At 41.0% G+C, this 23221-nt stretch overlaps 1 protein-coding gene across 1 annotated transcript in view; it reads left to right on the forward strand.

Annotated features, from left to right (window-relative positions):
- Window positions 1-23221, forward strand: part of LOC105477236 (annexin A3) — a 61496-nt gene that overhangs the window by 18953 nt on the left and 19322 nt on the right. The window contains exons 3-6 of the mRNA XM_011733636.2: window positions 4645-4732; window positions 10513-10607; window positions 13655-13768; window positions 18159-18249. Of these exons, the coding sequence (XP_011731938.1) occupies window positions 4645-4732; window positions 10513-10607; window positions 13655-13768; window positions 18159-18249 (388 nt within the window). The remainder of the gene's footprint in view (window positions 1-4644; window positions 4733-10512; window positions 10608-13654; window positions 13769-18158; window positions 18250-23221) is intronic.

Here is a 23221-nt window from a genome sequence, read left to right on the forward strand (position 1 = left end):
AGCAAAGACTGTTGGGACAGACCACTTACTGGCTGTGGGAACTTAAACAAGTTACTTAAGCATCAGTTTCATCATCTGTGAAAAGGATTTATTATATCTACCTTATAAGTTTATTACAAGCATTGAATAAGCTAATGCAGGAAACCGGCTTAGCACAGTACTTGGCACATAGTGATTAGCAGCAATTGTTCTTAGTATAAAGAGCTCCTGTTACTTTCCCCCTTTATCTAGACATTCTTTGCTTTAATTTGTTTTCCAGCTGGCTTCGGCAGCATTTTTCTTTTTGAGGCATCTGAAGGTCAAGTTTCAGAAAAGGAAAGCAACTAAATGTGTTTAAATGTGTGGATGGAAATCTGATCAAAGGCAATCTTTTTTTTAAATAGACTTTGCCAAGTATTCAGGTGATGTTCTACACTAGTATTGACTATGTTAGGACACTAGGGTTACTGGAAATAAACTCAGCCAAGTATTGATTAGTAATATAAATGTCAAGGAATTAAACTTGCAATGAAGCAGGCAATGCAAACAGCCTTGTTTGGCTGTAAAAATGCCGACATTCCTGAAACGATGAGCTCATCATTAAATTCTTCATCTTCCACACCCATAAGAGAATTCATGGCTTGTTTGCTCATTTTTGCTTTGGTTTTCTAGGCAGCTAAGAAGGAAATAAAGCAGTGGTTCTTAAACTTTATTGTGCACCAGAATCACCGGGAACGTTTGTTAAGTCGCAGATTCTGCATCCTAGCCCTGCAGTTGTTGGTTCAGGAACGCTGGGGTTGGGCCTGAGAATTTGCATTTCTGTCACATTCCCGGGTGATGCTGCTGCTGCTGCTTCAGGAACCACACTTTGAGAACCACTAAGATGAAGTCCCCTGAGGCACTGTGATATGGTATAGAGCAGGGGGCATTTTAGTCATAAGGTGATGGATTTGAGTCCTGGGGCTGTCCTTGTTAGCAGAACTCTTTTAAGCAAATAATCACTGTGAGACTGGGTTTCTTCCATTTTCAATTAGAAATAATAAAATTCACCTCATGAAGGCCCTTGTAAGAGTTAAAATGTTTGTAAAGCACTTTGTTCATGTATTAGTTTTAAAAGATTTCATTAATCTTTTATTGTGAGATTCTTTTGTAAGTCATGTAATATTTCGGAGTGATTTGGGCAACCAAGTCTATCAAATGAATAATGCCATTCATTTAAATAATGGAAGCAGTTTTAAATGTTTCACTAAAATTCCACTTCAGAATTGCCATGCCCTTTTTCAAGCTGGGGTGTGTGTATGTGTACTTTCTTCCCCCCTTGTAATTAAACAAGTTGTTCTCCCCCATTTAATTCTTACTAATTGGGAATTTCCTCCTTCTCTAATTCTGTGCATCGGCATTTTAGCATATTTTGATGTGTAGGTGGTAGAAGACAGTGAAAAGTTTACAGCTGGAGTGCAAATGCTGAGTTTTCATGATTCATGAACAACTGGGATCTGACCACAAGTTTGTCTTTTTATATTTAGAATCAGCCATGTCAATATCTGCATGGCACAGAATCATCTGGGAGCTTCTTAAACATGTAGAATTTAGCCCCCCATCTCTAAAAAATATGATTCAGTAAATAGAAGGTGGGTCCTGGTTATATACACTTAAAGTATCACCCCAGATGGTACAGAGACTACATTTCATGAAACCCCAGGAATGGTCTGGAATAGTCTAGTTTGTTTTTAAATTCTAACCTCTGCCTGCAATTAGCTGTGTAGACTTGATCAAATTCTCTGGTCTTCTTAAATCTGTTTATGTGCAATTGCTCAGTCTCATTTATTGAAGCTGTTATGCAGATTATAATTAACATGTATAAAGTGCCTAGCATGTAAAGTGTGCTGGGCCTGAAGCACTCAAACACTCTAACGTTGGGGTAGTTCTTTTACAATGCCAGATGCTGGAAGGTGAACAGATAAGATCAACACAAAAGTTCCTAGGTGGATAGAAGTGAAATGAAGCCAGTTGGCTCTGTGAATCCATAAAATATTTATCAAGCCTTGGAGAAAGAGAATTCATCAAAGATTATATTAAAGTAACTAATTTCTTTCTTTCTTTCTTTCTTTCTTTCTTTCTTTCTTTCTTTCTTTCTTTCTTTCTTTCTTTCTTTCTTTCTTTCTTTCTTTCTTTTCTTTCTTTCTTTGAGACAGAGCCTCACTCTGTCACCTAGACTACAGTGCAGTGACACAATTACAGCTTACTATAGCCTTGACCTTCTGGGCTCAAGTGGTCCTCTCACCTCAGCCTCCTGAGTAGCTGGGACCACACTTGCACACCACCACACCTGGTAATTTTTTAATATTTTGTAGAGACTGGGTCTTACTGTTTTGCCCAGGCTGGCCCTGAACTCTTGGGCTCAAGTGATCCTGTCCTTGGCCCCCAAGAGTCCTGGGAGTACAGGAGTGAGCCACCATGCCCAGACTAAAGTGATTGGTTTCTTACAGCTGTCTTCATGTCAGGAACACTCACAACTAGTTTCTAACTTGTAATTATTTTCTAGGTTCTAAAGTTCTTATTTTGGATGCTGTAAGATTAAACAGAGTTTGCGTGTATTGAAATAAATTATTCAATCTAATCTTAGGAATCAGCAGACTATCATTTTTTACTGTGCCAGAACACTAATTTTCCATTCACTTTAATGTGACAGATAATGTCCTTTCATGAAAACATTAAACACTTCAATGAAGTGTTTAATGAAGCCGTATTAATACAAGACAACAGAGCCAATACTATTCAGTAACAAGATAGAAAAATGCTGTTTAAAAAGGAAATATTATTACTGTAAAGACAGATTTTTATTCAAGAAGTTAAGAACTACCATATAAATCTTCATTTACTTTTATTTTTCTCAACATCTTTGTGGCTGTCCTTCTTTAGTCTCGTAAGCAATTTTAAAATATTTTTTCTGTATTGTGGTCTTTCCCAGCTTACTGACATGCTTCTAATTTACATGCTTAAAATTAGTAGCGTGGCATTTTTTACTTCCATGCAATTCCTCAAGATCTATGATGCCAGTAGAGCTTTTAGAAGGTCTTCTAATTGCACATTCATTAAACAAAGCTCAAGAACAGACAGTCCTAAGGGGGTTTTCATTTATGGATCATTTAGTCTGGAGTTCCCCAAGGACAATGGTCAACATTAATTAAAACATCTTGAAGTTTGTAAACCACAGTTACTTCTGTGTGAGATGCCATGATGAGCTTTGAATTATCACTTGAAAAACAAGAAGATTTGGCCGGGCGCGGTGGCTCAAGCCTGTAATCCCAGCACTTTGGGAGGCCGAGACGGGCGGATCACGAGGCCAGGAGATCGAGAGACGATCCCGGCTAACACGGTGAAACCCCGTCTCTACTAAAAAATACAAAAAAACTAGCCGGGCGAGGTGGCGGGCGCCTGTAGTCCCAGCTACTCGGGAGGCTGAGGCAGGAGAATGGCGTAAACCCGGGAGGCGGAGCTTGCAGTGAGCCGAGATCCGGCCACTGTACTCCAGCCTGGGTGACAGAGCGAGACTCCGTCTCAAAAAAAAAAAAAAAAAAAAAAAAAAAAGAAAAACAAGAAGATTTAGGAAATTTCAGCTTTCTTGTTGCTCTTCTACAAATGCTACTTTGAAACAAATTTTCTTCAGTGTCACCAAGATTAACACAACTTACTGCTGTACAGAACCCATGTTTTATATTTGTAATTTGTTACACAGGAGAAAAAGAGGACTCCTGAGATATGGGGTAGATATCATATTCCCTATGTCTGGGGGGTAGACAGTCACTGGAACTGGAACTGCCAGATGGGTTCTTCCTGCTCACTGCACAGACACAATCGGTCCACTGAGACCATGGTATTGCAGTAAAGAAAGAGTGTAATTGATGCAGGCTGGCCACACCATGTGGGAGACAGAGTTATTACTCAAATCAATCTCCCTGAAGGCTCAGAAGTTAGGGGTTTTTCAAGGATAAAATGGTGGGCAGGGGCCTAGGGAAGGGGGCATGTTGATTGGTTGGGGATGCAACCATAGGGGTATAGAAAGCAGTCCTTGTAGGCTGAGTCTGCCTCTAAGTGGGGGCCACCAGAGGAGTTGCTGGTCTGAGTGGGACTGTCTAGTAGTCAGAAATGCAAAAGCCTAAAGAGACATCTCAAAAGGCCAAGTGTAGGTTCTGTAATAGTGATGTTATCTGCAGGAGTAATTGGGGAGGCTGCAAATATGGTGACCTCCAGAATAATGGCTGGTAATTATGTAACTATGCCTACATCTTAGTAAAATTCAGGCCCCTCTCATCTACCTAACTTGGTAGACTTTCATTAATTTTACAAGGGTAGTTTAGCTTTGGGGGAAGAGCTAGTATCATTTAAACTATAAATTCCTCCTGAAGTTAGTTTGGCCCACACCCAGGAATGAGCAAAGACACCCAGCCTGTAAGGCTAAAAGCAAGATGGAGTCAACCATGTCAGATTTCTCTTACTGTCATGATTTTGCAAAGGCAGTTTCAGAGCCACTCCTGAAGTGGTAGGAAGGTGTGCAAATTATGGGTTTGTCATATGCCTCTCATATGCATGAAGGAATATGCATATGTAATACAAGAAAGATGTCATTTTGAACCAATGTGACTTTCAAATATTTCCTTCTAGGTTGGACACCGAGGAACAATAAGAGATTATCCAGACTTCAGCCCATCAGTGGATGCTGAAGCTATTCGGAAAGCAATCAGAGGAATTGGTGAGTGATATTTTACGATTCCTTTCTTAATGTTGAAGCAAATCAGGCAGGTTACAATCTAAAAGTTCAGTTTGCTCAGCTTGGCTTACTCAATTTGATAAATTGTCAGGAATTTTCTAAAATTGTGAAATAATGAGGAAATATATAGAGAACTCAGCTTTATTAAATCCTAACATTTATCATATTTACTTAATATTAAAAAACTACCACTGATATTGGTGGTCTAGGGGAGATCCCCAGATGCCGGTGGGATCTCGACCCTGGCTGGTATCCAGACTCCTGACACCATCTAGAGAAGAAATTCAAGGATGGGTCAAACGATAGTGAGAGTACACAGATTTCTTGCAAAGTGAAAAGTACACACTCAGGAAAGGGGAATGTGAGTGTACTCAAGAGAGAGTGATGCACAAGGGGGTTTGGGGTTGTTGCCTTTATGGGTTTCTTTAACCAAGGGGTGGAATAGTCATGAAGATTCCGGGAAAAAGATGATTTCTTGGTACTGTGGTGCCACCCCTTTTTACACCAAATATCAGTGTTTCCAGAACTGCCATGGCACTGGTGGGTGTGTGATTGAGTATGTTAATTAGCATATAATGAGATCCTAGGAGAATCCTAGGTCAAATCCAGCGCCACGTTGGGTCCAGCGGGTCTTAGCCAGCTTGATCCAGACTATGGGTTTTCAGGGTCATATCAGCCCCTAGTTTCTGCAGCTATTTCATCAGTTTCCTTTTGCTGGTCATGTGAAACTGCTGCCTGGAATTTTCTGTTCTCCTGTGGCCACCCCGTATTAGTCCTGTCTAACCACCACCACCACCACTGCTACCAACAACAATAATTATCATAATAAATCATTACAAATATGGCCCCCTTGGTTGGGCATGGTGGCTCATGCCTGTAATCCCAACACTTTGGGAGGGCGAGGCAGGAGGATCACTAGAGCCCAGTTGTTCAACACCAGCCTGGCAATATAGGGAGGGCCCTTCTCTACAAAAACCTCAAAAAATTAGCTGGGCGAGGGGCTTGGGCTTGTGATCCCAGCTACTTGGGAGGCTGAGGTAGGGGGATACTTTGAGCCGGGGAGGTTGAGGCTGCCCTGAGCTGTGATTGTGCCACTGATCTCCAGCCTGGATGACGGAGTGAGTCTATTTCAAAAACAAAATAAAAAAACAAAAAAACCCCAATACAATCCCATCAGTTCTTCCTGGATTTCATTCTTGCCCCTTTCACTAGAGATAAACACTATCCCAAATTAGAGTTCATTCCCATGAAACTTTTAATACCATCACTATATATACATGTACATATTGTTTTGTATGGTCTCAAACAGCATAAAATGAAATCATACTGTATACATTCTTCTGCAATATGTTTTTATCCCTTAACATTATATTTTTGAGATTTATCCATGTTGATATGGTTAGCTCTAGTGCATTAATTTTAACTGCATGGTATCTATTGCATCACTATATCAGAAGATGGGAATATTGATGGAACATTTAAATTGCCTGCAATTCTTTTATATTGCAATATAAAAATGCTGCAGTGAATATTCCTCTTATGTCTCATTGTGCATATTTGCTAGCATTTCTCTAGAATATGACAAGAACTGGAATTTCCACATTGACGGGGATACTTCTCTTCAAATTAACTGGAAATTTTGCCATACTATTCTCTGAAATGAATGTAGAAATTAGCATTCCTTTCAGCAATGTACAAGACCTCCTTTTGCTCCATGTTCTCACCAATACTTGCTACAGTAAGACTATTCCATTTTTCTAATTAAGTGGGTCTAAATGGTATCTTATTCTGCATGTGTGTTTGTTTCCTCTCTCTACCCTGATGACTGATGCAGTTAAGCATCCTCACTTGTGCATCTGCTTCCACTTTCATACATCAATAAAATATAAAATATATTTTATCTATTTTTTTAAGTTGGTTTGTCTTCTTTAGATTGGCAAGAATTTTTTATAATTCCTCAATACAAACTTTTTAAAAAATATTACAAACCATGAAAATATTTCTTATAAGTTTATGGTTTTCTTTTAACATGGGTGACATGGTTTGGTCCTGTGTCCCCACCCAAATCTCATCTTGTAGCTCCCATAATTCCTATGTATTGTGGGAGGAACCTGGTGGGAGATGATTGAATCATGAGGACAGGTCTTTCCCGTACTGTTCACATGATAGTGAATAAGTGTCACAAGATCTGATGGCTTTATAAGGTGGAGTTTCTCTGCACAAGCTCTCTCCTTGCCTGCTTCCATCCGCATAAAATGTGACTTGCTCCTCCTTCCCTTCCACCATGATTGTGAGGCTTCCCCAGCCACATGGAACTGTGAGTTCTCCATTAAACCTCTTTCCTGCATAAATTGCCCAGTCTAGGGTATGTCTTTATCAGCAACGTGAAAAGTTGCGTGAATTACTGTAACAATTGGTTACAGTAATTTTTATTGCATAGAAGTTTTAAATTTTAGTGAAATCAAGTTTACCAATATTTTTGTCTAGGATTTATTCTTGTTGAATCTTTTCTATAATGAAGTCATAAAAACATTCTCCTACATTTTTTTTCAAAGTTTTGAAATTTTGTTTTTCATATTATGATCTTTAATCTACATGAAATTAATGTTCATGGATGGTATTTAAAGGTGTCTCATTTTGTTCTGTTTCATGTGGACATTTAATTGTCCCAGAACAATGTATTGAAGAGCTCATCCTTTTCACACTGATTTGTATGTAATGTCACCTCTGTTTTATGTTTCCCTATTTTTCTCTTCTCTGTTATGCTTCATTTATCTATTTGCCTCTCCCACTGTCACGATTATTAGGGTTTTATAATGACACTAAATATCTACTGGGCAATGTTTTTCTTCACTCTTTGCCCTCCTCTATGAATTTTAAAAGTGGCTTGTCAAATTTCATAAATATACTATATTAGAACTTTATATATCAATATAATATTATGTTATTTCTGCCTGTTTAAGGGTTTTTTTTTCCATTTTTCAATGTAAGTTATTTCTTCATTTATCTCTTGATTGCCTTTTTTTTTTTTTTTTTTTTTAAGGGAGAAGGGCTTGCTCTGTCACCTAGGCTCAAGTGCAGTGATATGATCATAGCCCACTACAGCCTCAAACTCCTAGGCTCAAAGGATCCTATGGCCTCAGCCTCTGGTGTTGCTGGGACTACAGGTGCTCATCACAATGTGTGCCTAATTTTTAAATTTGTTATAGTGACAGGGTCTTGCTATGTTGCCCAGGCCAGTCTTGGACTCCTGAGTTCAAGCAATCCTTCTGCCTTGTCCTCCCGAAGTCCTGGGATTATAGATGTGAGCCACTGCACCCAGTCTGATTGCCCTATTTATATCTAGTGTTGAGTAGACTGTTTCATGAGGTTAATAGTCTTTAAATTCTGTCGCCTCTTTTTAAACGTTATGTTTCTTCATGAATTTGCACTTTGGCTTACAGGCCTTCTTTAAGAAGGAGGTTATTGTTTATGAGCACCACTTCTGATACGTTCTGAGTTCAGAATCAGGTATCACAATGGCGTTTGCATTAGGGCTAGGTCAGACCCAGTCTCTAGACTGGAGGCATCTTGGCTTAGTTTTTGATCTTGAGCATGTTTAAAAATAAGAGATGAGAAACTACCAGGCATACAAACTACAAATAACTGCAGGTAGTTTGGTATATTTGAAGTGCAGTTGCATAGGTTATAGAGATGCAGAGAGCGGGTAGAAAATGAGAACAAGACATAAGGCAGAAGAGATCATAATGAGCTGATATACGAGCTAAGGGGCTTAAACTTCATCCTGAAGATTACAAAGAGCCATTTGAATTTTAGCCAAGGGGATAACATGATCAGATTGTATTTTTAAACATTTACTTAGGCAGTAGTGTACAGGAATAATTATATGGGGGTCACATTAGGAGGCAATTTAGGTTATCCAGGTAAAATATGATAAGGACACAGTGGCAGAGGGCATGCAGAGGAGACGACAAATGTAAGAGATACAGATAATTGCTATAATATAGAGAATAAGATAAAGAAAGGAATCTGAGCTGATTCCCAGGATTTTTGCCTGGCTGACTATATCCATAGTTGTGGATGAGGGAACATAGAAAGACAGACAAGTCAGAGAGGAAATACAATAAAGTCCACCCAGAACACGCTGAGTTTCAGATACTTGTGCAGTTGAGGTGGCTGGTAGTGTACTGATACGGATGCTGGGTATGGTACACACGTGACGGGTCCACATTGGTACTCAGACCCACAGAGCACAAACACACTTTAATCTGATTCAGTATTTACTTAACTATGTATAAGAATACAAAACCAAAGACACAGAAAGGCAGCATCTTTCACTGGGAGGCCCAGCAGCTAACCAAGTACACAGAAGCTTTTGCGTCATCATTGATGTAAGTTATGTACCACTGCCTTGGAAGTGAGTAGATGAGGTCTGTGAGGGTCACCTTGACACAAAGAAGTTGAGCATTGAGTTCCGGATGCTCTTTTATACCTCTCTAGTCATGCATGCTCTAGGCCTGCAAGCCAATTCACAGCTCCCCAAACCAGGTATCATCGTGGGCTGGGAAATTAATAAGACACAACTTTCCACGTTTATCTTAATACTGTAGTCACCAAGATAAGAGTGACCTTGAGGTCATTCTCAAGCAGGCCGGCATCAGCTCTGGCCTGATGTTACCTTTCACTTACAAACAATTCATTTTGTATATGGGTTTGAAATTCATGAGAGAGGCCAGGCGCGGTGGCTTACCCCTGAAATCCCAGCACTTTGGGAGGCTGAGGCGGGTGGATCATCTGAGGTCAGGAGTTCAAGACCAGCCTGATCAACGTGGTGAAACCCCATCTCTACTGAATAAAAAAAAAAAATTAGCTAGGCATGATTGCACATGCCTGTAATCCCAGCTACTTGGGAGGCTGAGGCAGGAGAATCGCTTGAACCCGGGAGGTGATGGTTGCAGTGAGCCGAGATGGTGCCATTGCATTGCAGCCTGGGCAATGAGAGAGAGAGGGTGGTGGGGAGAGAGAGAGATAGAGAAAGGGAGGAAGGGAGGAAGGGAGGAAGGAAGGCAGGAAAGAGGGGGGAGGGAGGGAAGGAGGGAGGGAGGAAGGAGGAAGGAAAGAAGGAAGAAAGGGAGGGAGGGAGGGAGGGAGGGAGGGAGGGATGTGGAAGAAATGCATGAGAGAGATGTGGACCAGAGATAGAAATATATGTTTTGTGGTCAGAGATTTGGGTTCAACTTCTTGCTGGACCACTCAGAAGTTGTGTGACTTTGGCAAGGAAGATAAGTTCATGTCTTCATCTTTAGTACAGCGGGCCCCTGTGAATATTAACTATGGCAATGAATAAAAGGGCGTTTCATGCAGGGCAGATTCTCATTAAGGGTTAGTTCCTGTTTTCCAGGGAAGAAATATTTTGATATCAACTATGGGAGAGAAATAAAAGGCAATAAGACAGTAACCAAACCTCATAAAGGTAAAAACGTCAAGTTCAAAAGTAGTACGTTCTTTTGTCTGATGTACAGAAAGGAGTATTTAGACAATGATTGTTTCGTTCCCCCAAAACTATCCAAATAAAGATAACTTTCTTTTCCAAAACTCAGGCAAACAAACAAAATAAATAAATAACGATCCCAACCAGGTAAGAAGCTGGGAATTAAAATGCCTTACTCTCTGCATTTGTCTCAGGCTATTGATCATTTTGCTTTAGGTCAAGACAGATATTGAGCATCAATATTGAGTAAAATCACTTTTGTTTCCTTTAGGCACCGATGAGAAAATGCTCATCAGCATTCTGACTGAGAGGTCAAATGCACAGCGGCAACTGATTGTTAAGGAATATCAGGCAGCATATGGAAAGGTAAGGTCATGTTCACATGACAGGCAGTAAAGAGATCGTTAATGTACCATGGTCGCTCCCACATGGTTATGCCTACAGTTTTCTGTTTCAGGCTAAGTGTAACAGAAGATGCCCTGCGCACCCAGTCAGGAGCCTGGAATCTGAGTTGCAGTTTTGCCTTGAACTGGCTGACTGACTTTGGGCATGTTACTTGGTCTTTCTGGGCCTCAGTTTCTTCACTTGTAGGATATGGTTTGCCTTAGCCCAGTGGTTTCTAAACCAGAAGTGATTTTGCTCCCCAGGGGACATTTGGGATGAATGGAGACATTCTGATGATCACAAACAGGATGGTGGAGGGTACTTCTAGCGTGTAGTAGGCATAGGTCAGGGATGCTACAAGCATCCGAGAATGCTCAAGGCAGCCCTCCACAACAAAGAATTACCAGGCCAACTATCTGACTAATTCTGTCTTAGATAACCTTTTATTTCTCTTTCAATTTTAAAATACTTATGTAGTTATAGGTTTGATTCATTCAGCAAATGAAAATTTAGTAATTAGCAGAAACTAACTGTATAAGAACAAGTAACTTTGGGAGGCCCAGGCAGGTGGATCACCTGAGATCAGGAGTTTGAGACCAGCCTGACCAACATGGTAAAACCCCATTTCTACTAGAAATGCAGAAATTAGCCTGGTGTGATGGCACATGCCTGTAATCCCAGCTACTCGGGAGGCTGAGGGCTGAGGCAGGAGAATCGCTTGAACCCGGGAGACGGAGGCGTCAGCGAGCCGAGATTGATCCAGCCTGGCAACAGAGCAAGACTCTGTCTCAAAAAAAAAAAAAAAAGCAAAAAGTAAGACTTAGTCTTTGCTATACAGTTTCTTTGTCCAACGCCTATTTTCGAGTACTAATCTGTGTTAGGAGATATCCTAGACATTGGATATAGACTGGTATAGAAAGCAGATCCTGCCTTCTTTCATGGAGCTAACATTCTATTAGAATATAATAAACAAGTAAATAAAAATAATTCAGATATGATAAGTGATATGAAAGAATTAAAATGGTTTATATGATAGGCAGTGACTGGTGAGTGGCTCCTGCAGATAAGGTGATGAAAGAATGTCAGTGAGGGGTTGTTACCTTACTCCCCACTAAGCCTAAACAATACTAGGGGTTCTGCTCTGCTTGATCAGGAGACAGTATTTAAGGTACAGCAAATACAAAAGCCCTGATGCAAAAAGAAGCAGGGAATATGTGAGAAATAAAGAATTCCAATATGGCAGGAACGTAGAAAGTGAAGGGGCAGAAGAAAGAGATGAGGCTGGAGAGAGGTTGAGAACATGCTAAGGGTCTTGGTAGAGTTTAGATTTTATTCTAAGGGCTACAGGGAACCACTGGAGGTTTGTAAGCAGAGGAATAATATAATGCAGTTTTTATTTTTAAAGGATTATTTTGGCTGCTGTAGATAATGAATTGTGGAGGGAAAAGGTACAAATGAAGACTGTGGAGAGGGTCTGGTGACCATCCACAGGCAGCTCAGGAATTACCTCCTGGAAGTGTTCTCCAGGCCCCCAGGCTCCATTAAGACACCCTTCTCTGAGCTCCCTTTATCAGATGCTTAACATATAATATTGAATTTTTATCATTGAATATTTCTGTGTTTCCCATGAGGGCGGAATGTCTTAGGATAAGGACTTCGTTTAACTTACCTTTAAAGGCCTAGCACAGAGCAGGTGCCCAGAAAACATTTGTTGAATTGAATGAATTGCCTGGCTTCTGGGCAAGACAACACTTTCACATAAAGAGAAGGTGAGTGATCTATTGGCCTTTCAGTATTTCCAAAATATGGAAGAAAGATGGAGGTGGAGGGGAACAACCATTTCTCACAGTGGAATAGGATGAGATCTGTGAAGTAAGATTCGGCTGCCGTGGCTTGGATTGAGGACAGATGGTAGTGAAATTTACCATTGAGAGAGGAAAAAAACACTGTGGCAATTAAAGCAGAGCTGGGAACACTGAACGCCATCCCATTTGTTTCAGCAGGAACGTGCTGCTGCCGCACCCCCCAGGAGTGTGGTAGTGTCGGTCTGTGCCCACGGCGCTGCAGCAGGCTCAGAGGCTACCAGCCTCTATTTCAGAGCTGAAAATTATCAGGAGCAGGAACAAACATTATTCAGTATTATGCCATTGAATATTGAAAGTAGAAACCCTGTTACCCCCCTTTAGGCAGGCGAGATGGACCGTACTTACGTGTGAAAACAGTACTCAAAACAATATCAATAGGTAATGTCTGTAAGAGGCTAAGTTCTAGCGTTCCATAGCCCTGTAGGATGACTCAGTTAACAATAATGTAGTTTCAAATAGCTACGAGGAGGATACTGAATATTCCTAAAACAAAAAAATGTTAAATGTTTGAGATGATGGGTATGCAATTACCCTGATCTGATTACCATACATTATATGTATTGAAACATCACTATGTACTTTATGAATAAGTACAATTATTATTTGTCAAAAAAAAATAAGTCTAACATATTGCCATACTTAGGGTTTTTTTTTTCTTTACTTGTTGCCAGAAAATTGCTTCGGATGCCACCTAGTTCCACGTTCTCACCAGAGACACATGGCCAGCCACTGTCCTCCCTTCCCCTTCCTCTTGGAGCTCTTTGGGAGTTACTGAGAGGCAGGACACCCAGGAATAGAGCACCTCCCAGTGATGCTGCGTGTGAATTTATAAGGGTTCCTCTTCCTCTTCCCTCACCCCAACCTAAGCATTGAAAGCACGGGGGACCTAGGAAATGCATTTGAATACAGTTCCTAACTGTGGCACTCATGAAGTCCTCCCATTTGGCTCTCCTTCAAAAAACCTCTACAAAACAGAACAATTTGGGAGTAATTAGAAAATGCAGATTAATAGTCATAGAAATATTTTCAACACTTCTGTTTATTCCCTGTGGATGGACGTGTTTTGCCTGATTTTGATACATATGTTCATCTTTCACTAGGTGACTTTAGAGGAAGAGAGAGGAAAAGTATTTCACATTTTTCTCCTTGGTTTTTTGATTTTAGGAGCTGAAAGATGACTTGAAGGGTGATCTCTCTGGCCATTTTGAGCATCTCATGGTGGCCCTAGTGACTCCACCAGCAGTCTTTGATGCAAAGCAGCTAAAGAAATCCATGAAGGTATGAGCCCCCCACAAGCCATTTCTGCCCAGGGTTTGACCAAGTCATCAAAAATAGTGACTTTCTGGCAGTGCACACTTGTGATGGGTGGACTTGGATGCCATTTTGGTCTGTACTTTCCCAGTGGTAGAATGACTCTGAAATAGGGAACAGTTGTAGAACCTTAAGCCCAAATGTTCCTGGACTGGAAGAATTTTGTCATATCCTTTGTTTGACATGAAGAGTCAAGTTCTCTAGTTTGTCATCATTGAAAGTAAATGGCACTGTCATAAACCCCAACACTGAAGCTAAAAACCTAGCATTATCCTTGAGCCCTTGTTTTCTCTTACCCTTCCACACTCCCAAATCTATCAGCAAGTTCATTAGTTTTACTTCAAAATCCACTGTAAATGTGTGCACTTCTCTCGAAATCCATTGCTACTGTTCTAGCCTGACCACCATCATCTCTTGACTGGTCCGTATCAATAGGCTTCTAACTAGTCCCTTTGCCTCCATTTTTGCCCACCTCAAATTCATTCTACGCAGAATAGCCAAAATTATTTTTATTAATTTATTTAAAAAATCAGATTATGTTATTTACCTGCATAAATTTCCAATGGCTTTGAACACTTAAAATCCAAGCTGCTTATCATGATCTTCATTACCCAATAGTGCAGGTCCTGTCTAACCCGGTGACTTTTTAAAATTCTATTTATATCAGTGAGGGTTCCCTCAGAGAAGCTGAACCAATAGGCAGGACATAGACGTTAAAAGATTTATTGTAAGGCCAGGTGCTATGACTCATGCCTGTAATCCCAATACTTTGGGAAGCCAAGGTAGGTAGATTGCTTGAGCTCAAGAGTTTGAGATCAGCCTGGGCAACTTGGAGAAACCCTGTCTCTACAAAAAATAAAAAAAAATTAGCTGTGCATAGTAGTGCATTCCTGTAGTCCCAGCTACTTGGGAGGCTGTGGTGGGAGGATCACCTGAGCCCAGAAGGTCGAGGCTGCAGTGAGCTAAGATTGTGCCACTGCACTTCAGTCTGGGTGACAGTGAGACCCTGTATCAAAACAACAACAACAAAAATTTACTGGAAAGAATTGGAGGCCATGGTGGGAGGATTGCTGGAGCTCAGGAGTTCAAAACCAGCCTCAGACTGAGCAACATAGTGAGAACTTGTCTCTACAAAAAATTTTTAAAAATTAGCCAGGCGTGGTGGCTCATGCCTGTAGTCCCAGCTATTTGGGAGGCTGAGGTGGGAGAATTACTTAAGCCCAGGTCTTAAGTGTCCTTTGTAGGGACATGGATGCAGCTGGAAACCATCATTCTCAGCAAACTATTGCAAGAACAGAAAACCAAACACCGCATGTTCTCAGTCATACGTGGGAATTGAACAATGAGATCACTTGGACACAGGAAGGGGATCATCACACATCAGGGCCTGTTGTGGGGAGTGGGGAGGGTGAGGGATAGCATTAGGAGATATACCTAATGTAAATGACAAGTTAATGGGTGCAGCGCACCAACATGGCACATGTATATATATGTAACAAACCTGCACGTTGTGCACATGTACCCTAGAACTTAAAGTATAATAAAAAAAAAAGAAGAAGAAGAAAAAAAAATTAGCCAGGCATGGTGGCTCATGCCTGTAGTCCCAGCTGTTTGGGAGGCTGAGGTGGGAGAGTCACTTAAGCCCAGCAGGTCTAGGCTGCAATGAGCCACGACTCTGCCACTGCACTCCAGCCTGGGACCTTGTCTCAAAAAAAAAAAAAAGAAGAAGAAGAATTGGTTACATGATTATGGGATTGGTTAGGCAAGTTCAAAATCTGTAGGGCAGGCTGTCAGGAAAGGCAGGCTGGAACTCTTGGGCACAAGCTGAAGCTGTCCACAGAAAGAATCTTCTAAACAGGAGCCTCACCTCTGGTCTTAAGCCCTTTCAACTGATTGGATCAGGTCTGCCGAGAAAGGTAATCTCCCTTACTTAAAGTGAATCAATAATAAACTGCTACAAAATACCTTCACGGCAACACATAGATTAGTGTTTGATTGAATAAGCGGCATTATAGCCTGGCCAAACTGGCGCATAAAACTGACCATCATACCCCCTCCTGCTCACCCATTAATGCTGTAGCTACACTGACCTTTTCTCTGCTCCTTGAACATCATAAGCTTATTCTTGTTTTGAGACATTTATACATGATGTTTCTTCCATCTGGAATGCTTTTCCTCCAGACATTTTCCATTAATTCACTCAAATATATTTTCTTACCTGCACTTATTACTGCCTAAAAGTATCTTGTCTATTTATTTGTTTTTGAGACAAGGTCTCGCTTCATTGCTCAGGCTCTAGTACAGTGGTGCAATTATGGCTCACTGCAGCCTCAACCTCCCGGGTAAGCAATCCTCCAACTTCAGCCTCCTGAGCAGCTGGGACTACAGGCACACACTGCCACACCTGGCTGATTAAAAAAAAATTTTTGTAGAGACAGAGTCTTGCTATGTTGCTCAGGCTGGTCTCAAACTCCTGAGCTTAAGCAATCCTCCCGCCTCAGCCTCTCAAAGTACTGGGATTACAGGTGTAAGCCACTGCACCTGGCCTTGTCTGTTTTTAAAATCCATTTGTTTATTACCTTTTTTCATCTAACTAAAAGGCAAACCTCCACCATGGCAAGGAACCTCATTGGTCTTGGCCTATATCTTCTGTTCCTAGAGCAACATCTGAAATGAAGTGGGTGCTCAACATATTAATTAATAGGAAGGAGGAAAATGAAGGGAGCCTAGATCTGAGGCATAAGCCATATTCTGCCTTGTCATCAGGCAATGGAGTTATCTTCTTTTCCATGGAGGACATATGGGCATCTGAGGAGCAGATGGCAAGATGGAATTTGATGTACAAGAGATTTATTGTGAGAAACGCCTGTGAAGGATAAAGAGGAGAAGAGCAGGGTAGGTGGGGTGAACCTTCAGACTGCAGTGCAGACCTGACACCTGTGAGAGAGAGGAGAGGAAGTAGGCTGAGATTAGGAAGAGCCTCAGTGCATGGTGAAGCTCCAAGAAAGCCTTGGCAGGCTGTTGGGGAGCCCCTGAGCAAAGACTGCCCTTTGGAGGAGTTCTGTGTTGGGTGCAAGTCCAGTACCCCTGCTGTTTACAGTCATTGACTGACAGCCACCTGGAGAGGGCATGACCTCAGTGTGAACTCTGGTAGATCTAAAGGTGTGGCAGTTGGAGGCTGTTAGCCAACTGCATTCTTTGCAGCTGATTCTCTTGAAGTGAAGTCTGAGCATTGTTTTTCTATGGCTACCCAATGGGGAGGGTTTAGCAGGTGTAATTGTAAGGATTAGATTCACCAATAAGTATTAGAACAGTTTCTCTTTTACATAAAAGAAATCCAGAGTAAGTAGCCCTGAGCAGGCTGTGATGGCACCACCATTATCAGAGATTCAAGCTCCTACTATCTTGAGGGTCTGCCTTCTTTAACCCATGGTTTTCACTTCTTGGTTAAAGATGGCAGCTCATGACTCAGTCATTATGTCTTCATTCCAGTCAACTCAAAAGAGTAAAGGACAAAGAAGGGTTCACTCCCTCACTCTAAGGATACTCCCTGAGCATGCATATGGTACTTCTGCCTATATCTCATCGGTCAGAGTTTAGTTATGTGGACATATTTCACTGTAAAGGAAGCTGAGAAACATAGCCTTTATTTGGGTAGCTATGTACCGAGTTACAAGCTGGGGGTTCTATTACTAAGCAAGAAAGACAAAAGAGGTACTGTGGGAAACTAGGAATCTCAGCTACAGAGAGACAGAATTCAGTCTCTGTTCATATGCTGCACTGGCCTTATTCGATCAAGTCTTAGTGTACATGACTTTTCTTGGAGTCACAGTGTGATTCAGTGACCTTGATATAAACAAGGCTGACGGGTAATTAGTCCCCATGCCAGCCGGGCCCATGATGCACATTACTGAGGATTTGAAAAGCTCCCTGTATGAAGAGGATGATACGTGCTGATAGACCCAGTACAGTGATGCAAGGATGAACTCATTCAAAAGTATTGTAGAGCCTTTTCTAAACATAGTGGCATGTTTGAATGTTGCTAGGGTTAATCCTGTTAGACTCTCACTTCTGATCTTGAATGACACAGGCTTTTTCTTTTGTACTATATATTTCTAGAATTATTCAATTGATTTTTACACTAGAGTGAAAAATTTGATGTCACTTTATTCCAGATGATTTATGTTAATACTAAAATATATGGAAAAATAGAAAACTACTTTAGAGCAATAGAGAACCTTGTATTGATTTACTCAAAATTGTCATTTCATCTATATAAAACAAGATATTAAGACCAAAAGGCATAAGATTAAGTTATTTAAGTGTTCTAAAAATTAGATTTCCTTTTCCTTTTTAGGGTGCTGGAACAAATGAAGATGCCTTGACTGAAATCTTAACTACCAGGACAAGCAGGCAAATGAAGGAGATCTCTCAAGCCTATTATACAAGTATCTTATTTTCTGCTTACCTTCACCACTGTTCACACATATTCAAGCCAATGTTGCTTTTCCCAGAATCCTCCTAATCTCTTCATGAGGCATTTTGAGAAGACAAGACTTATAGAAAGGAGAATACATTCTAAAATCAGCTGAAGACTATGGGTTTCCAGGAAAAATTGGAATGTGATCTGAGCTAGATACTGCTACATAACAATAGCATTAATGCTTTACGTTCATAATATTATAGCTGCAGTGGATTTTGCTCTCAGCAATCTCTTATTAATTGAATTAACCATTTTCATCAATGGAAGAGACTCAGATCATATTTTATTATGAGGTGTTAAAAATCACTCAGATTAGATCCACGATTTTTGGTGTGGGAAATTAGATTAATTTAGAGGATGTGTTGAGCATGAGGATTCAATAGAATTAGTTAAAAGACCTAATAGTCTGCTGGCTGTGTAAAGTTAGAAAGTCTCTGCAATGCAATTCTGACTCTAACTACCCAGGGTTAGTGTGACTTCACAGGTTAAGGTCACAGTCCCCACAAGACTACCTTCACCTCAGACACCAGCCCACAAGCTCAGGTGTTTTCAGACTACACATGCTTTTAACCGACTGGCTACAAATTCAGGGTTCTCACTACTCTCTCAGGTTCAATAGCACACCAGAATGACGCAGAACTCAAGAAAGTGCTATATTGACAAATGCGGTATTATCATAAAGGAAACAAATCAGGGCCAATCAAATGCAGAGACTGCATAGGGAGATATTGGGAAGGGTCCAGTGGAAGCTTCCACTCTACTGACACATTGATATATCATTAGCAACCTGCAAGCTCAGTTGATTATTAGTAGCCTTAGTTTTTATTGGTGTTTCATTATATAAGCACGATTGGTTGAACCATTGTTCATGTGATTGAACTCAATCTCCAGTCCCCCTACACTCCCCAAACGTCAGGCTGATATTGTGGCTCAAAGCCTCAACCTTTTAATCATATGGTTGATCTTTCTAATGTGACCAGCCTTTATTCTAAGTCATCTTGTTAGCATAACTGAGCTGCAGTCCAAGAGACCAACCATGAGTAATAAAGACACACCTATGACTTGGGAAATCCAAAGGATTTAGAGTTTACCTCCCAGGAATCAGGAATAAGACCAGCCCAATTCTTTACTATTCAGCAGCCCCATAGAACCTTCTCCAAGTACTTTAAGGAAGCCACAGTTTCTCTGTTTGTGTCTCACGGAGGTCAGTTGTGTCATAGGAGCTTTTGCAATGGGAGAGGTCCAAAGAAGGAGTACATATTGGTCCTCAGGTGGGTGTTAAAGAGGTTGCTTTGGGAAATTCTTGTTAGAAGGTAAATACTTCAATGACAGGTAACTATTTTGTTATTGATGTGCTAATTGGGTTCTAATCAGAAAAACAGAAACAGCACTAGATATTTTGACAGATAAAATGTGATATAAAGAATTGCTGGCCGGGCGCGGTGGCTCAAGCCTGTAATTCTAGCACTTCGGGAGGCCAAGGCAGGCGGATCACGAGGTCAGGAGATCGAGACCATCCTGGCTAACACGTTGAAACCCCGTCTCTACTAAAAATACAAAAAGAAATTAGCCGGGCATGGTGGCAGGCGCCTATCGTCCCAGCTACTCCGGAGGCTGAGGCAGGCGAATGGTGTGAACCCTGGAAGCGGAGGTTGCAGTAAGCCGAGATTGCACCACTGCACTCCAGCCTGGGCGACAGAGCAAGACTCTGTCTCAAAAATAAAAAAACAATTAAAAAAAAGAATTGCTTAAAGGGTCTGGCGCGGTGGCTCATACCTGTAATCCCAGCACTTTAAGAGGCTGATCACAAGGCCGGCGGATCACAAGGTCAGGAGTTTGAGACCAGTCTGGCCAATATGGTGAAATCCTCTCTCTACTAAAACATACAAAAAAAATTAAATGGGCGTGGTGGCACGCACCTGTAGTCCCAGCTACTCAGGGGGCTGAGGCAGGAGAATTGCTTGAACCCAGGAGACAGTGGTTACAGTGAGCCGAGATCGCACCACTGCACTACAGCCTGGGCAACAGAGTGAGATTCCGTCTCAAAAGAATTGCTTAAGCTGAGCACAGTGGCTCACGCCTATAATCCTAGCATTTTGGGAGACTGAGGTGGGCAGATCGCATGAGCCAAGGAGTTTAAGACCAGCCCAGGCAACATGACAAAACCCCGTCTCTACAAAAAATACCAAAAATTAGCCGGGTGTGGTGGTGCACGCCTACAGTCCCAGCTCCTCAGGAGGCTGAAGTGGGAGGATCACTTGAGTCTAAGAGATTGAGGCCCCAGTAAGCCTTGATCATGCCACTGCACTCCAGCCTGGGTGACAGACTGAGACACTGTCTTGGAAAAAAAAAAAAAAAGAATTGCTAAACACCTTTCAGAGAACTAAAAAAGGAAAAGGGGAACAAAGGGATTCATGCAGAGTATAACCCCCCAGACCTGAGACAACAGAGGAAAGAGGTTGAGTTTGTCAGAAACTGGAAGTTAGAAGAGGGATATACCTGGCTGATGTTGGTACCTTACGGGCTCAGAGCAGAGGCTTAAGGAGCAGGAGTTCAGACCTCTGAAAAGAGGGAAAGTGACTTGTTCTAGGAACTAGAGCCATTGCTGCTGTCAAGGTGAACGACCTTCACTGGGTTGACACTGATATGAATAGCCATCAAATATCTTGCACTTCTTTCCACTTCCTGCCTTCCAGTCCCCCTCTACTCCCTACTACTGGTGGAACCTAAAAGGGAGTGGGAACAGAAAGAAGTAGACAAGAGAACTGCTTCATCATTAATGCACAAAGGGTATGTTGTAGGTGTTTAAAATATTTCAGTTCAACAAGGTTTACGTATTTTACAAAACCCATCATCAGAGCAATCCACTGTATCCCAAGTTGGCTTGGTATTTTCTGGTGTTTCTTAGAAGAGTCGCTGCTCCCCTAGTGGACCTGCCCTGTGACAGATCCCTGGAGCCCAGCATTTAGGTACAAACACTTCCAGGATGTAAGCTTTATGAGGATGAAGATTTTTGTCTATGTTGTTCACTACTGTATCCTCAGTTCTAAGAACAGTGGGGGAGATAAGTGCAAATATTTATTAAATGAGTGTCCTCAAAATTGAGGTTAAGGTCTTAAGAGCCAAGTGAAACTTTTAGCATTCAGGATAGTGTTGTGAAGATATGACAAATGATAATAGCACAAAGTTACCAGAGCCTCAATTTCTATGTGAGTAATGCTCTCTGAGGCTACAAGGGATACAACTGCATCAAGGTTACCTTGGTTACTAGAGATTAATGATACACAAGAAGATCAAGAAGGGAATTGTCTCAATCATGCATAGCCAAGCTTTACAGAGATTCAAGTCACAGCACTACCTGAGGGACCCAGCTATGTTGTCAGTCTCTCGGCCGCAGGCATCCATTGCTTCCCGTGCTGATGTTTTCCATGACAGTAACGATTCCTCTTCCTTTTTGCTTCTCATGTTCTTGACACCAGCAAGTAACATCCCCTCCCTTACCACATGGTGTTTGTCTACCCAAGGCTTATAAATATTTGTGCATAGTTTTTGGTTATTCTTGGCTACTGTTTTCTTCATTATTTCTAGGAGTCTTTCAGTTCTTTATTATTCTGTTGTCTTTGTCTCCTTTTCTGTGTCACTCCTTCTCTAAGACAGAAGATACAATGGGTTCAGGAAGTCACGATCAAGTTGGCCCTCATAAAGGCACCAGACGTCTTGTATAGCGTATCTGGTACAGTGGCACAATAGGGTCTAAATAAATAGAGATCTAAATTCTTAAGTTTTTTCAGTATTCTAAAGTCAATGGTGTGTGAGGGAACACTGAAACAGGTATCAGGAACTCAAAGTTCTAGTCCAGACACCTGTATTGTTAAAATACTCTATTTAATTTTATACTCTACTGTGCCTCAAAATGCGTAAAGTAGTTGTCAGCTTAGATTGAAATAATATTTTAGTCTAATTTCCCACAAAATATTTCATGAAAAGGGAGAGGCTGTGTGAAATGACTTATAGAGTCTCATCTAAATAATTCCAAAATTATGAAATACTTCCCCAAGTTCTAACAAATGGCAGCTTCATTCTTTTACTTGATATTTTCAAATTTAAAGTTTTTATCTAGCCAGAATGAAGGATAGATGTAACAATATCACAACTATTAGGTTTAATGATGCCTACTAAATATTATTATTTAGAAAAATAACACACATTTTTGGTGGATTTTGCTTATATGATTTGCTTTGAAAAATTAGATTTCATAAAAAGGAGACTTACTAAAATCATGCTGAAGAAGTTGCCATCTCAATGCAGTTCTTGCTATTGGATAATCTCATATCACTTTCTATAATTGTCTTTCATTGGTTTAAACAGATGAGAATTCTCATGGCTATTATGGATAATTTATAGAGTTCTTGAGAATGATAAAGACAGAGTTCAAATAGCCACATGGTGTCACCTACAACCAGGTGTATAGTGGCTCCAAGAGAATCACCACCCCATGGATGGGGCAGACAGAGATTTAAGACTGATGGGCACCACACATCACAGGCCATGCAAAAGGGGCTACATCTAGTCAGTACTGAAATACATGAACACACAATTGGCATTTGTAAAGGGAGATGGCATGTTTTGAGGTAGCTTTCTTACTTTTGGGAGATACTAAAAAATATAGTTTAGTTATATTCCTTGCGATTAGGGTTAGATTCAATAAAACAGAAAAATTACAGTGGCTTACAAAAAGTAGAAGTTTATTTTAATCATATGTAGAAGTCTAGACATTGGCAATTCTAGGACTAGTATGACAGCTACTAAAAGCTTTTAGGAACTCAGGCTTCTTCTTGATTACTTTTATGCCATCCCTAGGAAGTGGTCCTTATCTTCACAGTCCAAGATGGCTGCCCAAGATGCAGATATCAGTTCACATGTAAGGCAGTCAAATG

Source organism: Macaca nemestrina, chromosome 3 (assembly GCF_043159975.1).
Source record: "Macaca nemestrina isolate mMacNem1 chromosome 3, mMacNem.hap1, whole genome shotgun sequence".
Taxonomy (NCBI): Eukaryota; Metazoa; Chordata; class Mammalia; order Primates; family Cercopithecidae; genus Macaca; species Macaca nemestrina.